This window comes from Phoxinus phoxinus (assembly GCF_949152265.1).
Source record: "Phoxinus phoxinus genome assembly, chromosome: 3".
NCBI classification, from domain to species: Eukaryota; Metazoa; Chordata; class Actinopteri; order Cypriniformes; family Leuciscidae; genus Phoxinus; species Phoxinus phoxinus.
In genome coordinates this window covers 38865227-38889086 of record NC_136878.1, presented here as the reverse complement: position 1 = coordinate 38889086, position 23860 = coordinate 38865227, and the positions used below count along the sequence as shown (strand labels likewise).

General features: G+C 40.0%; 1 protein-coding gene and 1 long non-coding RNA gene across 3 annotated transcripts; both read right to left on the bottom strand.

Annotated features, from left to right (window-relative positions):
• Positions 1 to 9: 9 nt before the first annotated feature.
• Positions 10 to 23410, bottom strand: tmem232 (transmembrane protein 232). Of its 2 annotated transcripts, none has more exons than XM_079608035.1 (13): positions 23157 to 23410; positions 22922 to 23033; positions 21750 to 21855; positions 20135 to 20292; positions 19904 to 20000; positions 18373 to 18494; positions 18143 to 18291; positions 17906 to 18017; positions 17228 to 17405; positions 16309 to 16478; positions 2816 to 3093; positions 379 to 457; positions 10 to 164 (listed from the first exon to the last, which is right to left on the bottom strand). In XM_079608035.1, the coding sequence occupies exons 1-13, from the start codon at positions 23285 to 23287 to the stop codon at positions 15 to 17; spliced, it is 1842 nt and encodes a 613-aa protein (XP_079464161.1). In that variant the 5' UTR covers positions 23288 to 23410; the 3' UTR covers positions 10 to 14. The 2 variants fall into 2 exon arrangements, with proteins under 2 accessions (XP_079464161.1, XP_079464162.1); XM_079608036.1 differs by having other exon boundaries at positions 2816 to 3015.
• LOC306995975 lies at positions 7174 to 14341 on the bottom strand. The gene is made up of 3 exons (XR_013796960.1): positions 14320 to 14341; positions 7590 to 8040; positions 7174 to 7422 (listed from the first exon to the last, which is right to left on the bottom strand). It is a non-coding gene; the product is annotated as an uncharacterized lncRNA (long non-coding RNA).
• Positions 23411 to 23860: the final 450 nt, after the last annotated feature.

Sequence of the window (23860 nt, the reverse complement as noted above, 5' to 3'; positions counted from 1 at the left end):
AATCATATATTGGTTCATGGTAACTCGTAAGGTTTTGTGTTCTTTTTGACCTTTTCCATGCGTTTCCTCATGATCGTCTCCTCGTCCTCTTGCTTTCTTTTTTCCAGCACTGTCTTTTCAATTTCTTCCTCTCTTTCCATCATTTTTTTCAATTCCTTTTGCCACTAAAAGTTTTGGAAAGTGTTAGAATAGATTATTAGACATTCTCTGCACATATTTCTTAGACTCTTTCTCCAGTTTAAAGCTCCTTGGGTCCCATTAACAAACCACTATTGTGCCTCTTGTTATCTAAATACCAATCTAAACTTGGTTAGGAAAGCTTAGCGTTTTGACTGGCTGATGGATTACTCGCTGAATCAAAGGGAATGCAATACTCACTTGATCTTCCACAACTTTAATCAGATCAATATCAGTCCTGGTTCTCAGGTCCAGATGAGAAGGTCCATGTTTGCCCTGTCTGATCAAATTTGGCACATGTTTGAAATGAAAGAGATGAAATTAAGCATTGTATGGTCATACACATTAAATGGTCATACGAGTTTATCAATGGCCAATGTAATAATATTATACAGTATTGAGAGTGGAGTGGCTGGTATGATGATACATAATGCAATTTAACGAAAGCAAATGAGATCAAAGTTTAGAGTCTGCAAAATGTTACATTTTTCTCTCAAGTCTCTTATGCTCACCAAGGGTGAATTAATTTGATAGAAATCATTACAATTCAAAAGATATCTTTTCTATTTTAAAATGATTTTTTTCCTGTGATGGCAATGGTGCGTTCAAGTCTATGGCGGCAAATCAATGACAATAATAAACGAGCGCACAGCTGATGCTGGCGCAGGCGGTAAATGACTTTCGCGAGCGAATAACATATCTACACGCGAGGAAACGGTAACTCGCGAGCTCATTCAAGCCCTGCGCGCGCGTAGACATCTCCTCTGCACGCAATTCAAGCCCTCGTGCGCGCGCAGACATCTCCTCTGCACGCAATACAAGCAATCGCGCGCGCGCATGATCATTCCCCACGCTCTCGCGCTCGATCTGCTCTCGCCTGCTGATTTTGCTCGCTCGAACACTTTTATTTTTGGCAGTCGAGGGGCGGGGCTTACTGTTTTAATAACCTCAAATGTCATTGGTTACATCCCTTTTCCCGGAAGTCACTTGTGATTGGACGCCTGTGATTGTCAATCAAGAGCGGCAAAGGCACGACCCAAAAGCTGGTTGTCAACCACCGTTAAAAACAAAGAAGAAGAAGACAATCACTTGACTTAAGACATGGCTTCATTAACAGAGCAGATGCATGCGAGTTATCACTTAATTTGTTTTTATTTTATTTATTTATTGTTGTTTATTAATGTGTAATGTGATTTAATGCATTGTTAATATAGAATAGATTCTTACCAGAAACTACACTAGTCTTAGGGGTAGTGATTGCATTCTTGTGTTGTTAAGAGATATTTACAGACTGTAATGACACATTTCCATGGTTATTCGCATTGCAAATCTACCAAAATGTTTACAATTTTCTACATTTTATATTTATAACACTATTAATTGTGTTATTTGTATTAAAATATTTTTTTAAAATTGGAGCAAAATGGGAATTTTCCCATTTTCCCAATTTCTTAGAGAAAATCCCGAGCTTTCCACTGGTATTTACGACATTGGGCCCTATTTTAACGATCTGAAACGCAAGTGTCAAAGCGCAAAGCGCAAGTAACTTTGTGGGCGGATCCCGGCGCTGTTGCTATTTTCCTGGCGGATAAACGACTCTTGCGCCCGACGCAAATCTAAAAGGGGTTGGTCTGAAGTAGCTTCATTATTCATAGGTGTGGTTTGGGCGTAACGTGAAATAAACCAATCAGAGCGTCCTCTCACATTCCCTTTAAGAGCAGGCGCGCTTGTTCCATGGCGGATTGCTATTATAACGGCGGATTTGCCAGCGCGCGCCAGGAGCGGTTCACAGCCGAGGAGACCGATGTTCTCGTCAGACTCAGGGCCGTAAAACACAGAGAAGTGACACTGTGGATGATGGGAGAAACTCACTCAAATCAGCTACGGTTAAACAGGCGTATAATTTGGGTAAATGTGTAGCCTAATCTAGTTTTTTTTTTTTTTTTTTAATCTAGATAGATCTTTTTCACATCTTCACGGACACAACCTCCCTCGTGTGTTAATATTTTTCCTTGTAATAATGTATGATTTGCAAAAATGAAAACCTCTTTGAGCTGAACCGCCCCCGCGAGCGCAAGTTCATTCCCTAATTTACCGACGTGCGTCTGTGGAGGGAAAAGTCCGCTGTGCGCGGGTGCAAAATAGGAATGATACATGCGTCGGTGTACAAAGTTAATTGCGCTGGGTGCAAGATAGGGCCCATTGTGGTGGCGTTCAACTCGTGAATACGATCTATACAAGATGACTTGAACAGAACTAACATGATTTCAGACAAGTCTGAATATTCAGCATCATTACCCAAGGCCTTATGTAACATTGCCTTTTGTCACTTTTGCTCAGTTTAAAGCATATTTGCTGAATAAAAGTAGGCTATTGTCTAACAACAACACCTTTCTGACCCCAAACTTTGACCAGTAATGTATATATTTTTTTAGAAATATGTTATAAGTAATAAGTAATATATCTGTCAATATATAGTCTAACCACAATAGTTACAGCTAAATTGTACCCCAAAAACTGATAAACCATGGTATGTGTCCAAGAACATTACCTTGTAATATTACCTTGGTGCCATAAAAAAAAACAGTACTTTTATGTTGGTGTACCAGCTGCAATTTTAAGAAGAGAAGCCAATAACCTTGGTGTCTTTGGAGCGTCTTTAGTAATAATCTGAGGTTGTTCAGGGCATCCTTCTCCAGTCCTGGCAGTGGAAACTGCCTCTTTCCTGGGTTTGGTGGTTTTCATTCTGTGTCGGTGGTTTGCAGAATGAGTAGCGAGCTGAACTGGAGGCCAGATCTTGGAAAGAGTGTGTGCCAGCCGCCTAGTGATCCACTCGCTCTGTGCACATACACACGCATAAACTGTGTGTGAACTTCTCACCCTCTCTCTGTGGTTCTCCAGAAGCCTTTTATCACCCTGTAAAGGAGATAATAACAGGGAGAAACTGCAGGTTCTGTTGATCATGTAGAGGCTTGAATTAAGATTCTCTTCTTGACTCGTCTGATTACATTGTGTCAGAGTTTAATGTAGTATCGCACCAGATGAATGTATAAAGCCAACAATGTGCTTTAGCATTTTGTTTATATTCAGATTTACTTAGCTTTCTGGTGTCTCATGAACTCTCTATTATAATGTCATCTCATGTTCTCTCTATTATAATGTCATCTCATGTTGGGCACAATATGACTTTAAAATGTGGACTGAATGTACAAAATAGCTTCATGCATTATTCAGCTGGATTAGAGTGAAATTGAACACAAAACACCTGCTTTCTTTCATTTGTTTGTAGATAGCACTGTAAAGACCTCATGAAATGGCTTGACAACTTTCCTGTACTGATGCATTTCCTACTAAAACAAAGTTGGGGTGGGACAAAAAAAATCTTGCTTTTAGTTTACGCCAGGATAACATACTACTTTTAAAATTGTTACAGTGTATATAGTATGCACTACTGTTTAAATGTTTGGGGTCAGTAAGTGGTTTATTTTTTTGTTTTGGAAAGAAATTAATACTTTAATTCAGCAAGGATGCATTAAATTAATCAAAACAAAAATGATAAAGACCCTAGTTTCACAAGTTGGTTCCACATTGAGGTGAATAGAAAATCATTTTGCTGCAGTTTTTACTAAACTAATTGAACAAAATACTCTGGAATAAGAAGGCACAGAATAACTAGACAGCAGTAACAAAAAACAACCTTGTTGAAGACACCAGACAAAGAACTGAACTGAATAAAGGTTTTAAATACACAGATCAAACAATGACACTAAACTAGATGCAGATTAACACAATTGGACACGGCGACAACGCAGTCCTGAAGTGTCAACTAGTCTCTCCCCTGTGAAGGCCTCCTTCCCTCCCCTTTACCTCTGTACAGATAAAACGTTGTCGGGATAATTCCGGTTCACGTGGCTACGTGGAAGCAATAAAAAATTCTGTATTATAAAATTTTCCAAGGCTTGTACCTAGTATTTCATGGTTTGCGTTTTGTGCAAATGAGCGGCCGGATCGCATTAAGGGTTTTCTGTTAGAACGGTGTCGTGTTAGCGGCCTCTAAGTTAATAACTAATGATCGTTGTGACGGAAGTGAATCAATCAAAACTAACTTTAGCTGCACAATAACTTTATTCTAGAGCTGCAGTAAAGCCAAAACAATCTAACAATCAAGGTGGAACCAGAGGGAAGGAGCCCAGCGGAGCCAGAGGGGTGCAGGGTGCAGAGGGGTGCAGGGTCAAGGCGAAGCTGGGGTTCCAGAAGCGGAGCCAGAGCAAAGATTGACCAAGGTGAAGCCAGAGGGATGAGGTACAGAGCATGAGGAACGACAGACCATGGTGGAGCCAAGAGGGTGTGGAGCCAAGGTGGAGCCGATGGGTCGGAGGGCTGAGGTAGAGTCTTGGGCTCGTAAGCCTGAAGTGGAGCTGAGGGATCCACAGACCAAGGCGGAGATGATGACTGGGAAGCCCAAGGTGGATCCAAGCAGCTTGGGGGGAACCATTAAGGAGAAGCCGAGGGGCTGAAGGGAGCCAGTGAATGCAGGGCCGAGGAACTGCATGGCTTTGGCAGAGAAGAAGTAAGAGGAAGGTTGGGCAGGACCATCTGCGGTGAAGGAGACTTGGAGCTGGCGATGAAGGAGAAAGACTGGACGGGACCAGCTGAGACTGGAGACCTTGAAACATGACATCATCCAGAACATAAATTATGTATACATTGGGGACCGAGTTTCGTGAACGTACCACAGCGACAGCAGTGTAGACAGGGCTCCAATCCATATCCTTGAACTCTGATAATATACTTCAGTGACAGACCTTGGTGCCAGCTCACGCACCTAGTCCGGCTCCAGGACGAAATTGGCTCCTGGCAGTTGCTCTGACTCTAGCTTTGAGGGGGGCTCATTTTCTGAGACTGCGGTGGGCTCTGGATGATGGTCCGATGCGGGCATGGCAAGAGGTTGAATGGGCTCTGGGTGCTGGCCTGGGGAGGACTGGAACATCTCTGGCGTGGTCCTCATACAGCTCCTCCACAATAAAATCAGAACCATCCAGACAGAAAACATAGCTGATGTACTGAGCTAACATCATGCTGTCCCTTCCTGGCAAGAGGAACACATACAAATAGTCATCCAGTACCTCCCGAAAGTACAAAAAAATCCTCCATACACCTCTCCAGGGGGTAACTATTCTGGCAAAGGTTTAGTAGCTAGTACTCAGGGCAAATGTGGGCTGCTGCGAGATCCAGATTATTAAAGCAGGGCTATGCAGTTTCAGGAATTTCTTCCCTGTATTCTCGTTTTGCTCGCAGGTTTCTCTATAGAGCTCCCCCTATAGCTTCGAAATAGATATTTGACAACACTGTCGAAAAACTTGTTGTCGACTCTCAGATACCAGAGGCTAGTCGATCAACGACATCACAGCAGACGGGACATTCTTTAAAACGTCTTCTTCATTCGGGTTCGAACAGCGCAATAATGATAGAATTTTAGCAGATTTCTTTTTGCCGTAAAGCAATTCTTTACATTGCGAGACCTGATAATATCACGCGATACTTCCTGACGCCGCGTCCGGCGGCCCGCTGGCTCAAAGTTGCAATTTGTTTTTTCTGCTCACATGCGATAGGGGGGTGCGAAATGACCATTATTCAACCAGAAAAATGTATATAACCATTCCTAATGACTCTGAAGCTGTTCGGTTAAGCCGGCATAGTTCACCTTTAAGGTCAGTTGTTCTGTCACGGGTTGGTTCCACAATGAAGCAAATAGAAAATCCTTTAGCAGCAGTCTTTACTAAACTAAATAAGCAAAACAAAACACTCTGGCATAAGAAGGCACAGCAACACTACACAGAACTAACACAAACCAATCTTTACATTGAAAACAGCAGACAAAGAACTGAACTGAAATGAGGGTTTAAATACACAGACCAAGCGATGGAGCTAAACGAGACACAGGTAAACACAATGGGTTGCTAAGGAAACAAATGAAGAGTGGGAACATGGGGAATAAAGGAAATGGGAAAACAAGGTTAAACAAACTAAAAGACCATAAAACAGGAACATGGGGAATCAAGGAAAAGGGGAAAACAAGGTAAAAGACATGTTTACACAATTACACCCTTTCACAAATTAAACCGGTAAATTACTGTAAAATTAACAGATTGACTTTTCCGGTAAATACACAAATGTGCTCACTTCACACTAAAATCACTATCTGTCCTTTTTCTTTTTTTTACTTCTGAGTTGACAGGCGTAAGGGGATGATCACAGAGAACATGTTTTTGCTCTTAAAAACTCTTACTGCAGTACTGCAGTTACTATAGTAGCCTACACATAGTAACTGCAGATCCGTGATGCTGGAGAATGGACAAGAAGGGTCTCGAGCACAAGACGTGGCACAATGGTCAGACGTCTGTCTAGCTAGCGCATACTTACATAGAAAAACAATTAAAGCAGCAGAGCTTAAACAGGTCAGACAGAGCTTTATGACCTCACACCAGAGAGGGAGGGGAAGTTGTTTTGATTAAAGTTTGACACATGAATTTATGATGTGCATGGATAAATCATTTATAATTAACCTTGCATTGTCCATTTTGATTTAATTGCGACTTTAATTGCAAACAAAAAACATTCAGTGCTTATGCCCCACCCCACAAGATGTCGTCCATGGTGCTAACGCATAGCCTGGTCTGTATTGGCGGGTCATTCATGTATGCACACTCAGTTGTATCGAGATAGAAAAAAAAAAGATCTGTGCATTTTGTTTAAAAAAATAAAAACCTCTACATGCATCATTTAGATTAAGAACAATAAATGTAACCATTAATAAAAAAAGCTAGTGTTGTTGTAACAACAGGACAAATCAATAAGACTATTTTGTCAAAAAAATCTCTCAATGAGGTTTTGTTTAAAATAAATTACATTAAAGGGCTACTTTTTAGTGTTACTGCATAAAGCAATATTAAATAAACCAGAACCATTATTTTTTGTGTTTTATTTATTATTTTTACACACATACATGCGTATATAAATAAGTAGTAAAATAAAAGAACAGTGTAAAAACATGTATGCACAAAATAAGGGCATTGTTGTTTTTGAGTTTGCACGGATGGACTGAGACATGGAGCTGTTAGTCTTCTCTCGTAAACCTGACCCAGCCAATTTTGGCTCTGATTTTGGCTGGATTCATGACAAGAACAAGGCTGGCTCTGACAGAGAGCATGGCAACTATTTTCCAATATTCCTAACATCTGTGACCTGAAACAAAAGCAAAAATCAGGTTTATTATTTAGTCATATTTTGAAAAACAACTTCCTCCCATTTCATAAGGTGTCCTCAGAAGACATACAATAAAATAAATAAAAATAATTAAAAAAAAAATTTTTGCTGGGTAATATATCTTTAAAATATTTGTAGTTCAGTACCTTAAACCATTCATGGAAAATAATCTTGCCCAAATCGAGTCACTGTGTTGGTTCACACTGCAGGCAAGAGCAGATCAATTGGCAGCACTCTGTGCTGAAAGATAGGAGAGACGTTATTACCTTCATACCTTCTCTTTTCTAAACTGTAAGACACGACTGGAGGTTAGGAATGTGAAAAAATCCTGCATTATCTACCTTGCCATGTTTTATTAACTAATTCTCTCTTGTATGATTTAGAATTAGAATTGGCCTTCTTTGTTGTAATAAAGATCTCACCTTGTGACAAGCCAGCTATGGAAAAGGTTCAGATTGATCAAATTCAGGTTGTGGAAGTCTGTAAATTTTCCGCATACTAACGAGAAAAAGAGCACCCGCAATGAATATTCTGTTGCTGGCTCCCCGTGGTACTGGCCATTTGATATAAATTCGGATGGGCAGTACAGCCGTGTGCCTGTAAGAAAGAGATTTTGTATTATGGGCATTGCATTACCACAGCATTTTGTCTTGGTGTTTATTAGCATGCTAGAAATGAAATCATTAGGTGCTATTTGAGTGACTCCTATTCTATGGCTTCAATATATACCCATGTAGTATAGGTTAAGCTTTGAAGGAGGCTGCCGCAGCCAAAGTAAATCAGTTTGACTTCTAAGGTGTTCTTGTTGATTAAAAGGTTTTCCTTTTTGATGTCTCGGTGGAGCACTCCTTGTTGGCAGATCATGTAAGCGGCTTGTGTCACTTGCCACATGACAACCCGGGCTAACTTCTCCTTGATTCTGCCTCCATGGCACTCAAAAAAAAAAAAAAAAAAAAAAAAGCTGGAGCTTGGAAGGCGTCTGCACTCCAGTCGAACACATAGCGGGCTGGAGCTTGGAGGACGTCCACTTTCCAGCCGCATACATTGTGGGCTGGAGGTTTTAGGGCGTTGACACTCCAGTCGGACACATTGCAGGCTGGAGCTTGGATCGCATCTACACTCCAGTCATAGAGAGTGCGGACTGGAGCTTGGAGGGCATCAACACTTCAGTCGGACTCAGTGAGGAATGGAGCTTGGATGGCGTCAACACACCAGTCGGACTCATTACAGACTGGAGCTTGGATTTCGTCAACACTCCAGCCAGACTCAGTGTGGACTGGAGCTTGGAGGGCATTTACACTCCTGTCGAACTCAGTATGGACTGAAGCTTGAAGGGCGTCAACACTCCAGTCGGACTCAATGCGGGCTGGAGCTTGGAGGGTAACTTTTTTACTAGGTCTCAGTGACCAAAAAGTACCACCCAAAACCTCTTTTCTTTTTACATTTCTTCTACTTTCTTTCTCCTTTTGTCACATACATCAAAAGCCAGGTGGTGTTGGAGTGGGACTTTTACACCGGAAATCTTATCTAAAAAGGAATAACCAATCAACCAAAATCATTATGAATATGAATTAAATATGAAATCATCTTAAATAGGGGTGTGTGATATGACGATATTTAATCGTGAATGATTTTCTCCACGATTCACTATTTCGGAAATATCGTTGTATCGTGCTAGTTTACATTCTATCAGTTGCAGTTCTATGGCTTTCACCTGCGTCACAACATTAACAGGATCATATACATTGCTTGTGAGATTTAGAAACACAGTGGCGATGGATGAAAACACGGAGGAGTTGGTCCCTAAAAAAAATTCAACATCTGTAATATGGAAATGGTTTGGTTTTTCCATAACAGACACGGCGCAAACAACAGTTATTTGTAAATGTTGCAATGATAAGATAGGCATGTCGGATGGCAACCACAAAAGAAAACAACCTAAAGAATATGCTGACACTCAGATTGTGAGGGGACCCAGCGTGAGTGCATCAGGTACAACCACGCAGCAGACAGTGGCTACAAGACTTAATCAAACAACTCTAACGAAGGAGGGATTTGAGAAGGGAACTCCGTATGACAGGACAATTAAGTATTGGAAAGATGTACCTGATGCAGTGACATGTCACCTGGCCAAGGATACTGAACTGAACTGTGGAAAATGAGGGCTTCAATAGACTGCTCAAAGTCGTAGATCTGCCTTAGGAGATACCCAGCCACAAATATGTCCCCCCTCAGCCATTCCACGGCTGTATTGCGAATGCCGCAGCAAGATGGAACACAAAATTCAAAATGTTACTTTTTTAGCTACACCAGCTGATTTATGGTCTAGCCGCACTTCAGAACCATATTATTGATGACTGAAAGTTGTGCAGTGCGTGTCTAGAAACAACATGCTTCCCACCAGACCACACGGGAGAGCTCATAGCACAAGGCCTTAGGGAAGCGCTTGAATGTTGGGGACTGAAAGAAGCGAACATGACCTGCATGACTACTGACAGTTGGGCTAACATGGTGCCTTGGAGCTCAACAGTTGGACACGTCTGCAGTGCTTTGGGCACAGACTTCAGCTATAGGTGAGTGAAACTAAAAATAAAATATTGTCACTGGCACTTAGGAGTTTGTTTGTGATACTAAATATTTACTAATTACATTAGGACTGAACAATAGACCGAACAGAGTAAAATTATGAGATTAGTTTACAATATAATTTGCATGATTATATTTAAATATTTTGTATATGAAAAAAATGGTATTGTAGCACAATCAGTTTGGTTTCAATAAAATATTACAATTGGAAAATAAAAACATTTGTGGATTAAAATGTAATTAAATCGAATTAATACATTTTTCATTTTAGAAAAAAGTGCCAAAGACCCTCGTGTTGAACGCATAACATATATCTGCAAGAAAGTCGTCAGTACATTCTCTTTCAGTTGGAAGGAAAAAGAGGGACTTAAATAATGCTCAAACTTTGCTGAAACTACCTCAACAGAAACTCATCAACGAGTCCCCAACATGATAGGGTTCCAGACTCAACATGATCGAGATAGTGCTTGACCAGGAAAAGGCCATTTCACAGGTCCTGAAGGCAGACCGGAAGACGAGACATTTGGTCCCATCATGGCAAGACATTGACGTGATGGAGTCTGTGAAAAGTCCACTGAGAGACTTTACTGATGCACTCTCTGCTGAGGACTATGTGAGTGAGTCCTATGTAAAACGAGTGCTTTACCTGTTGAAAGTCAACATCTTGAGCCTGAATTATGATGACACTGAACTAACAAAAACAATGAAGACAAGCATTCTCAATTACCTCACTGACAAATATCAGGATCCCACCACTGATGACCTACTGGATATGGCTTCGCTTGTTAATCCCAGGTTCAAAACCCAGTACATTGACAGCGACAAGATAGAGGGAATACAAGCCAGAACTATATCTGAGCTGGAGTCTTTGCAGACCATACAGTATCCAGCAGCGTCGGTTCAGCAGCCTACATCTGCCACAACATCACAGAGCCCTGATGCAGAACAAACACCACCCAAGCAAAGAAATCACTTGCCAGCTTTTTGAAAACCTCAGCTGCTGTAAGTGCATCTGCAGCTGCAAGATCAGCTTCCTTATCTGTGAAAGAGGCAATAGAAGGGGAATTGGAGGAAACTTGTCCACACCGAATGCAGAAAGTGAGTTGAATCCCTTGGAATGGTGGAAAGTCCATTAGGCAAACTTCCCAAGAGTTAGCCAACTTGCTAGAAAGTACTTGTGTATTCCAGCAACAAGTGCTCCCTCAGAAAAAGCCTTCATCACTGGTGGCAATATCGTCATATGCCAAAGGCAACTCTCAAGCCAGATAAAGTCAATCAACTGGTTTTCCTCTCTAAAAATGTGTGATTTTGATTGGTCTACTTTACATTCTTAAAAGGAGATATACAGTACGTTGTAAGAATGGGAAAGGTTTGTTCTAAAGCTCCTAAGTTTACAAGAGTCAGAATTCAGAAATATTTTTGCCCCTTTGGTTGAGTTGAGGTTCTGAATCACATTGCACTTTACATTTTTTTACTTTACTAAATTCTTTACAAATAGCTGCGTTGTTACACTACGTGAACTCACTCAGAGGCCCACACAGAAGAAAATGAATAGTTGAATAAAGTCGTTATTATTATTATTTTTTTGCACACAAAAAGTATTCTCGTTGCTTGATAACCTTAAGGTTGAGCCACTGTAGTCACTTTTTAACAATGTCTTTACTAACTTTTCTGGACCGCCAGAATGAAATTGCCTAGAAGCTTATGAAGGAGTGAGCCAGCTCTCAGATTTCATCAAAAATATCTTAATTTGTGTTCCGAAGATGAACGAAAGTCTTGGAATAACATGAGGGTGAGTAATTACTGACATAATTTAATTTTTTGGGTGAACTAACCCTTTAAAAATCAACATGAAAAAGAATCATGATAAAATCATATGATATTTTTTTCCATATCACCTACCCCTACTCTTATTAAAGTCCCCCTGTGGTGAAAATCAAGTTTTTTATGTTGTTTATATGTCTATGTGGTGTTTTTACTATGCTTTAAGACAAACTATGTAGAAATTCATAAGTCAACACCATTGCTGAGTATTGACATCACAAAGTACCTTGTAACCAATCATGTCAACGTGTGATCGTCAACAAGTGGATCTCTGAGCAGGGGCACGTTCAAGCTCAAACCGGTGCGCAACGTTTTGCTACGGTTTCTGGGTTGAATGACATGTTTCCTGGAAACGGTGTGCAACGGGGTTTGAGATACGTTTTCTCTTTTTTGGTGGGTGTGTCAAAAATGTCAGCCCAATCAGCAGCAACATGTATATAAACCATGCGGTATTAAAGAGACCGCTCGCACAATGGGTCCAAGTAAAGTTGTTTACAAATGTGTCCGCTGCACTGCAGCTCGGAATACGCAAAAATTTAAGATATTCGAAGACATGTTTGTCATAAGAGTTATATACCGGTAGTACAAATTTGGCATATCAACAGTGATCAGCAATAATGATAAGCCTAATACTCTAAAAATAGTCTCTGAGGTAAGAGGTGGATTATCCGTCACCTGAAATGTTTGTCTTTTCATCCTGAAATCAAGGCAAATGTTGGATCACAATAATTAAGAACCATAGTTTCCACAAATCCCTTCACTCGACTGGGATGTTCTCTTTTATTCTGGACGGCAAGGGCAGTGACTATAACATTGAGCATATTTTGCAGTATTAAACACGTATTTATACCAATTTCTTCAGGCTCCGAAAATTCTTCAAAAAGAACACAAAGAATGGCCTTCTCAGCTGCTATAGTTGCAACTCTAAACTCTTGCAACCTAAACGGTTTAGCTCCTGTGTGTTTAACAGATCTTCTATAGCCCTATAACATCACGCTCTTTAAGGTCACAAAACTCTGGGCTTCGGGCAGTACCTAGGATATCTAACTCCACTAAAGGAGGGAGAAAGCTTTCGCATTTGGCTCCTAAACTCTGGAATAGCCTTCCTGATAATCTTGGTGCTCAGACAGACACAATCTCCCAGTTTTAATCGAGATCAAAGACACATCTCTAACTAGTAACTAGAGATTATGTCCAACATTTGCCCAACATTTTTAAAAACAAATCTATTCTCTTCTATTTTTGGCAAAATGTAAAGGCCCTTTCATACCAAAAGAGAAATGACTACAACCTTTGTAACAGTTTTACTCAGTTTGGACTTTTTTTTCTTTTGAACTGTTTCTCCCTGCCAAGATTGTTGTCATGGTCACCCATTTGATTCATCATTCCGTTCAGGTGTGTGTGATTAATTATACTTGTTTGCCTGTGTATCTAAATTTTCTTGTTTCTGTTCATTGTTGTTGTGTCTCGTCTATGTTTGGATGTGTGATACACTACTCTCTTTATATGGATTTGCCTGTGGATTTATTAAAAACTGCCTTATTAAGTGTTCATGTGTTCTTGCGTTCTTGCAACACAATCCGTGACAGAAGACCCGACCCAGAAGTGATTAACATGACAAGATACATCTCGTTTTTCCGTTACGTGTTTTTTTTTTCACCATGGACTCTCCCTCATACCGGTTAATATGCCTTGAACAGGGAGAACCCTCCCTCGAGAAACATATGGAGGAATTTCTCAATCTTACTAGACACCTTAACTAGGTGACTGTCTATGCTCGTTACTGTACCTCAGCCTGAACATCGCCATGAAAGCACAGTTGTCCAGGAAAGGTACTCGAGGGAGCTTTGCTGCTTATGAGGAGTGGGTGCTGGTATCTTGTGAATCTTCGCTCACCGTCGGAACCGAGGACTATGACTCCAGTCCCACTCCCAACTCAGTACCCAGCCAGAGGCCATCCCGCTGCGAGAAGCGTCAGTACAAGTCCACCACAGACCAAAAGCCCGCCTCCACCATGATGTTTGAGCCTGTGCCAAGTGGAGCGATCGAGCAGGACATCACCTCGAAGCCTGAGCTAGCCAAGTCTGAGGTGTAAGAGCTGGCTGGCCCATCCATCGTTGTGGGTCCCTCTTGGAGTACGAGGGTATGGAAGTGAGCCCTGACCACACTCCAGCCACTGAGAGTGAGAGTTTCTGGCTTTAATAGACTCCTGTTTTGTTTTTGGAGAGTTGGATCCCCTGCCTCTTTTAATCCCGCCCAAATTTTAACCTTCATCATTAGTCCCACTGGCCCCACATAACCTCCATCTCTCACCTACTCTCTAAACTACAACCTTGACCTTAATATGTATTGTCAACCCCTGTGCTTCTTGTCAATCTCCTCTCCAGGTCTCAGCCACCCAGTCATCACTGTCTCCCATCAGCCCCTCAGTACCACCCCAGCCTCCTCTCAGTGGTGTGGCCATACCTTGTGCCTGCTGTGAGCCACCTTTTCCTGGTTGTGGGGAATCCGTCGCTCCGCCTTCGGCCTCAGAACCAGCAGGCTGTCCGCTGCTCTCCGGCTCCACCCCTACGGCTCCGCCCCTGCCCTCCCTCTGGCTCCGCCCCTTCCCTCCCTCTGGCTTCACCTCTGCCCTCCAAACCCGTTTCCAAGTCGGGTGATCGTTGTTGCGGCTCCGTTGCGTCCGCCAAGGTCTTGGGTGTCTCTACGCTACAGCGGCTCTTCGGTTGCACGGTGGGCTCCACCTCCTACTCTGCGTTGCCTCCAGTCATCCCCATGCAGCTGTCTGGATGCCTACCTCCATGGCTCCTCCCTCCAGCACCCCTACCATGGATCACAGTTCTGGTTGTGGCCTGGGTCATCACCTGCATGTCCCTGTTCAAGGCCATTTCCTGGATCACATCACCTGCACACCACCCTGGACTTTACGTTCAATTCCTCTCCCAGACTCTAGTCCTCCACCTGAGTCTTCTCCATTCATCTGCTGGCGCGAGGTCCCACCTGTCTGGGAGGGGGCGTAATCTCACGGTTTCACTCAGTTTGGACTTTGTTAATTTTGCACCGTTTCTCCCAGTCTAGTTTGTTGTCATGTTCACTCATTTGGTTCGTGATTCAGTTCAGGTATGTTGTGTGTGATTTAATTATCCATGTTTGCCTGTGTATTTAAGTTCCCTTGTTTCTTTCTGGTCATTGTTGTTGGGTCTGGTCTATGTTTGGATGTGTGATATGCTACTCTCTTTATGTGGATTTATTGAAGACTGCCTTATTCCTTCATCTTCATGTGTGTAGCAACACAACCTGTAACAGCCTCAGGCTGAAGGAAATGCAAATGCATGCCTTTACAGTAGAGGGTGCAGCTCTCAAACCTTTCAGCTGTGCTGCCATTCTGGATTACTGAAGAATAGGACGCAGGAAAAGAAAGAAGAAAGTTTATTTCAAAACAAAAATTAAACAAATGTGATGTTTATCTAAAGTAATTTAAGCTTTTGGTATGGTTGAATTTGTTCATCAAGAGTTAGCAGCTGTTATGATTTGGTGGTGGTGGTATCAGCATTCCGAGAGAGAATCCAAATGCAGTTTAATGACAAATGTAAGTCATAGTCCATACCAGACAGAGGGTCAAGCACATGTAATCAGTCCAAACACATACAATTCATGGAGGGCTAACAGGAACGAGGAATCCAAAACTCAAGCAGAGATAAACATAAGGAACATAGGACCTGCTCGAAATGCTGACAGCGAATGCAAACCAAAACAAACAAGACTTCATAATGAATGCAGGGCAAAAGGCATTTAAATAGACAGGGTAATAAACTAGAAAACAAGACACAGCTGAAAGAGGTTAACTAGTACTGGGCAGAGGGTACTAAGAAATGAAGTCCGGTAATAAAAGAGTATGGAAACAGTGAGGGACGAGGTTGCCATCTGCTGGTACTTAAGGGTACAGCAAGCATCAAAGATATTGGTTAATAAAGTGAGATTAAATACATTAAGTATACTTTTGTCATTTTTAACACATTTAATCATTGCAGCGCACATAACACCTCTGCACCTTTACTACCGAATTCTCTCAAGATGGGGACAGGAGAGGTGTCAGTCAATAAATTATTATTTGAAAAGTAACTCAAGTAAATTTAAAAGTAATGCAATACTTTACTATTTACTTGGAAAAAGTAATCTGATTACGTAACTCACGTTACTTTTAATGCATCACTCCCAACTCTGCCCGTAACTAATGTTAGCTGAATTCAGAAACATAAATCCCTCTTAAGCAGAGGGAAATATTCTAAACAAGAAAATCCTAGTGAAAAGACATAAGAGTAAAGAGAGGAAGACATAAGTGTTAATAAGAGTAATTGACAGGCCAGTTTAAGGGCAATTGTTTTTTTCTTCAGTTGTGAGTAGTGTGTTAATATTGTATGTATATTACTTTGTAGCAGCAGGAAGCTGGAGTACCTCAATGATCCTCACAGCATTGATTATGCGTGGGTCTGTTTCCTGGTTCAGGTGTTTCTGAAGTGTTATCCAGGCAATGTTCCTCAGACTCTCTGAAAGCGTGATCCTCCGGCTGATCTGTGCCAAACCCTGAACCACACTGTACCGCAGCCTCCATTTGTCTTCATGCGCTACAGACACAGATATCTGCTTTACTTGTCTTTACAAAATACATTATCATTAGTAGCCCCAAAAAGTATTTGAATAGGCGTTCTTTTGTTGTTGTTTCAAATACTTTTAGTGGATGTATGAAGTCATAATAATAATTATGACTATAATTATTATAACAACTAACTTACTTTAGAGATGTAATAAAGAAACACAATTTTATGTGACAATACTTTTTGGAAGCCACTGTATATAAACTTTATCCCATAGACTTTTATTATGTAATTGCCCACTAGTACTAACTATAATTTTGAGTATGATTCTAGTCTCGTGCATAGTACATTGGCTGTGTCCGAAAGCTTAGGCAGCTGACTTGTTGCCTCGCTGCTTTATCAGCCAATGACTTTGCAGCGTTTACGCATGAAGGTACCTCAAGAAAATAATTTCAAACAGCTTGAGGCTTAACAGTTTAATGAACTGCGATTTAGTAAACAAAATAGAGAGAGCTTTGGTTATAACTAAGCAAATATTTAATTACACCAATAGTCATTTTTTCGCTAGAAATTACATAAAAAGTGGAAAACGTTGGTCAAAAATATACATTTACACACAAACTGACCACCAACCACCAGGTGAAGGAGGCAGGAAGTGAAGCTAACATTAGATTCAGATGTGCCTTGATGCCTTCCACCCTGGGAATGCATCTTCCAAGGGCAGCATTTAAAAATTTTCGGACACAGCCTTTATGCACATTTCTGTCTAAAGAACTTACATTGTTTTAGCAAAGTTAAAAGTCCTCCAGAACATCTGCACGGAGAAAAGTTTGACTGCCCAATGAGGGCTGTTTTCTTCATTTCAGCACAGTAGCTGTTCAGGCAAATGTCAATCAAAATGGTGCAGTACATGTGCTCCAACTGCCATGGCCAGGATGCTTTCTGTGATGCCATTTCCTGCATAAACAAAATACAAGCAAAATACTTTTCAAAAAATGAGTATTAATTAATCAATCAAATGATTAGAGATTTATTCAGAACCTTTTTGAGCACGACAAAGTTTTATTTAAAGGAATATCTCACACACAAAAAAGAACATTTCTGTCCTGTCCAAATTCTGTCAGTTATCTTATTTGTCACCAGCATCAATGATGCCGATTTTTTAGTGCAATCTAATAATTAATTCAAAAATACATTAAAATGCAAATCCAAATGCAAATTAAAATGTCGTCAGCTTGTGGTTGTGAAACTGCCGAGATTTAAATGCCTATAGCACCCAATAGAAACAGCCGATATATATATATATATATATATATATATATATATATATATATATATATCTTTCTTGGATACTCTTTGTCAGTGACCCACCATCTTGATGTTCTAAACCCATATTACTCTCTGATTATCACTTTTTTTAACCATTCCTTTATGTCCTTAAGTACTTTCTTAAGCACCTGAGTGCTTTCTTGAGTTTGGACCATGTGAAGGCTCATAAGGGTCTGAAGGCACGGCATGCTAGATTTGGCAGCCTCTCCCAGAATCATCAGTCCTAACCCACAGTCGACCCTGAGAACAGTGGAGGTAAAAAAAGACTGATGTTACTCAGGGATTTTAACCTACAGTTCCACCTATAAGCTGCTTATATCCCATAAAAACCTGTGGAAAGTATCTCACAAACACACTTCACGCACCAGTTGTCTTGTTGAAGTTTATCTCTCAGCAACATAAGCTGTTCGATCACTTGAGAGAGCCGAGTGCCATTGTTTTGCACACAGTGATAGCTGAAAAGGCACTGCCTTAGGACCTGGTTAACACCATGCTCCTGTGCTTCCACAGAGACCTGTCAATCAAATTGAGTTTTCAATACAGTGAATCGTTCAGGTCAGCACTCTTTTTATGATATAAATGATAGCCTTCAAACCTGCACTGAAGTGTCCTCGGTAAGTTTGAGACCACACAGAACCTCCCCGACGCGCATCATGAAGTGAACAGAAAATAACATGTTCGGGAACTCTTGGTAGCGTGTTTCACACTTCAACAGCCCTGTCAACAGATAAAGACAGCTGCAAACTTTATATGCATTCCACTGATTCTTGCGACATTGGACAAAACATGTCCTACAATTTCACCAGCCATTAGCAACATTTAAACTTTGGAATCACATGTCTTCCTCACTTTGTAACACTTTAGTTTAGGATCCAGCTCTCAATATTGACTTACTATTAACTGTCTTTTGCCTAAAAAAATTCCTAATTACAGTTTATTAATAGTTAGTAAGGTAGTTAAGTTTAGGTATTGAGTGGGATTAAGGGATGTAGAATACGGTCATGCAGAATAAGGCATTCATTTGTAGTTTATAAGTACTAATAAACAGCTAATATACTAGTAAGATGCATGCTAATAAGCAACTAGTTAATATAGTGAGAACTGGATCGTAAACTAAAATGTTACCCATCATTTTAATAAAATATAAATATATCATATACAACATAATGGAAGCCCATTTCTGCCACCTAAAAAATAAAAGAATGCATTGTTAAATCATAATTATGGCATAGTCAAAACTATGACATACTAAGTATGAATTAGGAGATAAAAAGTGATGATTTTTTTCTTATATATTTTAAAACTTTTTATCTCATAATTTCATAATTTTTGTCAATTTCTGACTGACTTATGTCATAAATTTGAGTTTTTATTAAAATGTTTTATCTCATAATGTCTTAGTATCTCATTTTAACTTGTATGTCATTATTATGATTTACCAAAGCATGATTTTCCCCTTATGTTGCGGAAATGGGCTTCCATAGTATACATATTATATAATACTATGTTACGTTAAAGGATGTTAAGCGATTTCTGAGAAATGCTGTTGAAAGTGGATCAGACTGAGCACCACAACACACCTGTAGCCAATCAGCTGTAGGGGGCGTTTACACTCATGATGAGGGAGGAGAGAGAGTGAGCAAGAGGGAGATTTGAAGAAAGACTGTAGAAAAGGAGATGGCGTTAATATTAGAAAAGCTTTCCAGCGCTGGAGCGTCCTAAAGCGGACCCTGAAAACGGATGCCAAGGTTGCGTTGTTACTGCTTGAGTGTTATTGTTTGTGTGGAGCTGGCGATTTTTGTGCTTCCTTGCCGTTTGTTCGTCATCTTCGCTTTATTTTTTTGCGAAGCATCATTTTGATTTGCTTCAGCTATGATCAAGAGGCATCATCTCTTGCATTGCGTGTTTGTGCATTTTGGGGCTGGAGCAATGAAGGGAGGGGTGTGTTTGTATGGGTAACTTCTACATTAAACTTAACATTTATTTGAACATTTTTACCAGAACAATCTAAAATAATTCCTTGGTACATTAACTTTAAATTTGCAGTTTTGTCACAACCCTCAAAAATATGTCATTTAAACATTGTATTGTTTTGCAATAATGATTAAGTTGAGACAATCTCAAACCTTTTAAGCTGTGAAGATAGATGCTGCTTAGCTGATGTCGATTTAAATTACCAGTCAGTTGAAAGATGAACAGCCTCAGAGAGACCAAATAACCAAGCTGTAAAAAAAAAAAAAACTGTCAGCAGAACTCTATATAAAAAGAGACATATAAAATAAAGACTTATATATGGATAACTAACTACTATAATAAAGGACCCATGTTTAGTGAAATTTATATTGTGTAGCATAAACCTGCAGCATCTTCGTCTTATACGAACTTGGAGGGTCCGAGAGAGTTGTGTCAGAGCTCAGGAAATACTGGATTGACTCTGCCAGGTGGAACAGCACAGGGATCTGATCTGCATGGATGGGTGCATGGTCCAATGACACGACCAGGACATCCAGTGAATCTGAAAAAAAATTAAATATTGGGGTTAGTGAAAAAAACACACACCCTTGCATCACAATAAGTTGTGATAACAAAAATAAGTTACCAAATGTTTTGCCAAAGTTTACTGACAACATTTTACAATGTTTAGCTGCATGGTTACAATTACTGGCAGGTTACTGTATTTATTATTGCTTGACATCTTGATTCAATATCGATTCATTTTGATAATTATTAGTTACAGTAGATATACATATTAAAAAATAAATCACTAATGCTGTAAACATAGAGAGCCCTAGGCTATTTTTATTAAAGGTTAAAAATAACAACTTATATATGAAATATAATGCGTTCTTTATTATAATAACAACTTTATAATATTTTAATGATATAAGTAAAAATATAATATGTAGCCTAATATAGTGGACATATTTAACAAAACTCTATAGCTAATTTGTCCAGCCTATAAATGGTCATTAAATTGCTTTCCTGATGTAAATGTAACTGTGACATTGTTCTAGCCTACATGTTTTATTGACTTCTTACCGCGATTGAAAAAAATACTGATTGATCCGAGGCATAGGCTATACGTTTCGGTAAGTTTGGGTTTATTTACTAATAGTAAAGAAGAGCAGAGCCGAGAAGAGTTTAGTTGATCGGATCATGTGCCGCTTGAACTGAGGCGCTACAGAGATCTGTCACGTCACATTTACAAGCGCCAAAACGGTATTTATTGTTTAAATTGCGTAATAAAATTTACAGAATCTGAGAGCTGATCATTTATTTTATATCAAAGTAACCTGCTCTGTTGTGTCGTTGTCAGTGTCCTCTTTGCTTCGCGATTTTTTTCTGCTTGAGAAAATGGATGTGTGGAGTGAGAGCGTGTGAAAAGGGCCAATTGCGTGAGTCTCACGCTCAATGCGTGAGAGTTGGCAGCCCTGCTCAGTTGTTTTGGTTCAGGAGGAACTGTAAAAGGCGGCTGCTGTTTTGGTTGTGGTGCTCGGTGACTGGTGTCTGTCTAACTCTGCAATAGGAAAAAGCGCGCTGTGATGTCTGCGCAAACAGGATGCGTGAAGGTATGGAATTGCATATTATGTTGACAGGCAGGTAGGACACCGTATCAATGCATTGGACCGAACTTTTTATGGTCCTGCACCTTCCACACACAATATATATACATATAAATAAATTAAGACTTAACTTGGTGATAGTTATCAGGATGTGAAGAGACTTTCAACCAGCATAACAAAAACATTTCTGAAACAAATCGCCTACCCTGCCTCTAAAAGTGTAATTTGTCAAGGTGTCAAGTAGCATTAACATCTAATACTATATCACTCTGAGTAGGCCTACTGGAGTCAAGAGATGGTTCTCTGAATTCTATAACATTGTAACATGATTTTACAAAAAAACTCGTCGAAACAAAAACAAAAAACAAACAAACAAAGAAACTGTTCGTCGTTGCAAGCATTGACACACCATTTCTAACTTGTCCATTGCACAAGCTCAGCAGAAGAAGCTGTGTCCAGGCCCCGGGGAGATCAACATGTTTGCCTTCACCAACAGATATGAATCCAGCACGACGCTGAGGACAAAAAGTCGAGTGTTTTCATCAATAGAGGTTTGTCTCCACCTTGTGGATGGAGAGAGTAATGCTCCAATTTCATTACAACTCATGCGCCCTTTTCGAGGCTTCTGTGGCCAGTTGCACAAACTCAGGCCCTGTCCCAAATGGCGCACTTCATGTGGACTTTCGGTCTCGTGGACTTAAATTGCGCGTGCTCGCGGAGTCTACGAGTCCGTAGGCCGTCCCATTCATCACTTTAACGCTCTGAAGTGTGCTCAGCAGCGCCCCCTTTGTACCCTTGAAGCGGTCTTCCGCGAAGCCCGCATAGATGCAGGCTTCACGCACTTTAACTACCCAGGAATCCTTGCGAATTTGCGAAAGGCCAATCAGACAACGAATGGGAGGAGCTTTCGCTCACGTTAACATGGATGAGAAAAAAATATTTAAGTGTAAATATCATTATGGTTTTTATGACCTATGTGTACATTTTACCAGTTATTACCTACAGTTTATACAAACATTATGGTCATCAACCAGTGGTTGATATCTCAAACATAAATATAAATATATATTTATATTTTATAAACATAAATAGCTTGCTGAATAATAGGCTACGATCGCATTATGATTCATTAAATAAATAGAACCGAATGGCAGGGCTTTACTGAGTCATATATAAATGTAGAAATATAATATTTAAACAACAACCGGACCGTCTTCCTATTTCCGGCGTGACGATCGAGTCTGTCCCAAAAATACCTCTCAATGCGCCCTCGTGGACTCGCGCCAAGGGCCCTTTAGGTCTGCACTACATGACGTCACCAAAGTGTGGACTCTGAGGAAGTCCACAAGTCCGGAGTGTGCCATTTGGGACAGGGCCTTAGACTCTCTCTTAGTCTCTTAAGCACTAGCAATTGGTCAAGAGGTGAATCAGTCTTCTTTTTTTTATATTCATATTAGACCGATCTACCTTTTTATGTAACTGACTTACTTTTGAGACTAGTCTAAGCAGTTTATGCTTTGAATTGATTTAGACCAAATTAAGGCATTTAAACCGGGCGAACAATAAAGAAAAGTGTTATACCTTGCATCGAATAAGAAACACATCTGCGAGATTTTCATATTTTTCCTGCTCCTTGGAGCCTTGTGCCTGATTGTATTTTTCAACGAAGCCTTCTGTTGTTTCAAAGGGGTTTCTATAATAGGAAAATGCCATAGTCAATGTCCGTTTAATAATAATAATAGTTAATTTTGGCGTCAGCACTGCAGCAAAACAATAAATCATTTGCGATTAACTTAATTTGTTTAGATAACGTTACCTTCTGACACTGGAGGTTCTTGCAGTATCATTTTCTTCGGCCCTTTTTCTGTAACGTTTTTTGAAATCCTTTTGTTGAGACTGAGAAACTATTCCTAAATAATGTTTGATAGGAATTTTGAGTATAGGCATACTGATGCGTTCAGGTCAGCACAGTCTCGCACAACGCAAAAAGTCCACACACACACTGCATGTGGCAGGACGTACCTCTTCATGGTTGAAGTGTTGCCTTGGCTACCTTGTCAACAATGTAATAAAACCAAAAGCAAATCATAATACAAAATCTCGTGTCCTATCGTAGGCTACCTATGAAAGCCATTTTTTGTCACCTAATAAAAATGCTTTGGTAAATCATATGACATAAAAGTCCTAATTAAATTATTTGACAAAAAGTCAACATCATTACTAAGTCATATTTATGAAAAATATGACATTTTGAGATATGTATTAATTATTTATTTAATAATTACTTTTATTTATTAATTTCGGAATTAAAGTTATTCATAATTAAATATTATAAATGTAAATGATGAGTTAAAACGTTGTGACACGAAAATTCGAAAATTGACTTTGTATGCCGTAACTTTACTTTTACTTCAATAATTCATTCTTAGTATGTCATGATATCGACCTTTTATGTTTGCATATGTATGTCATAATTATGATTTTATCAAAGCATGATAAATTGTTTAAAAAAAACAAAGC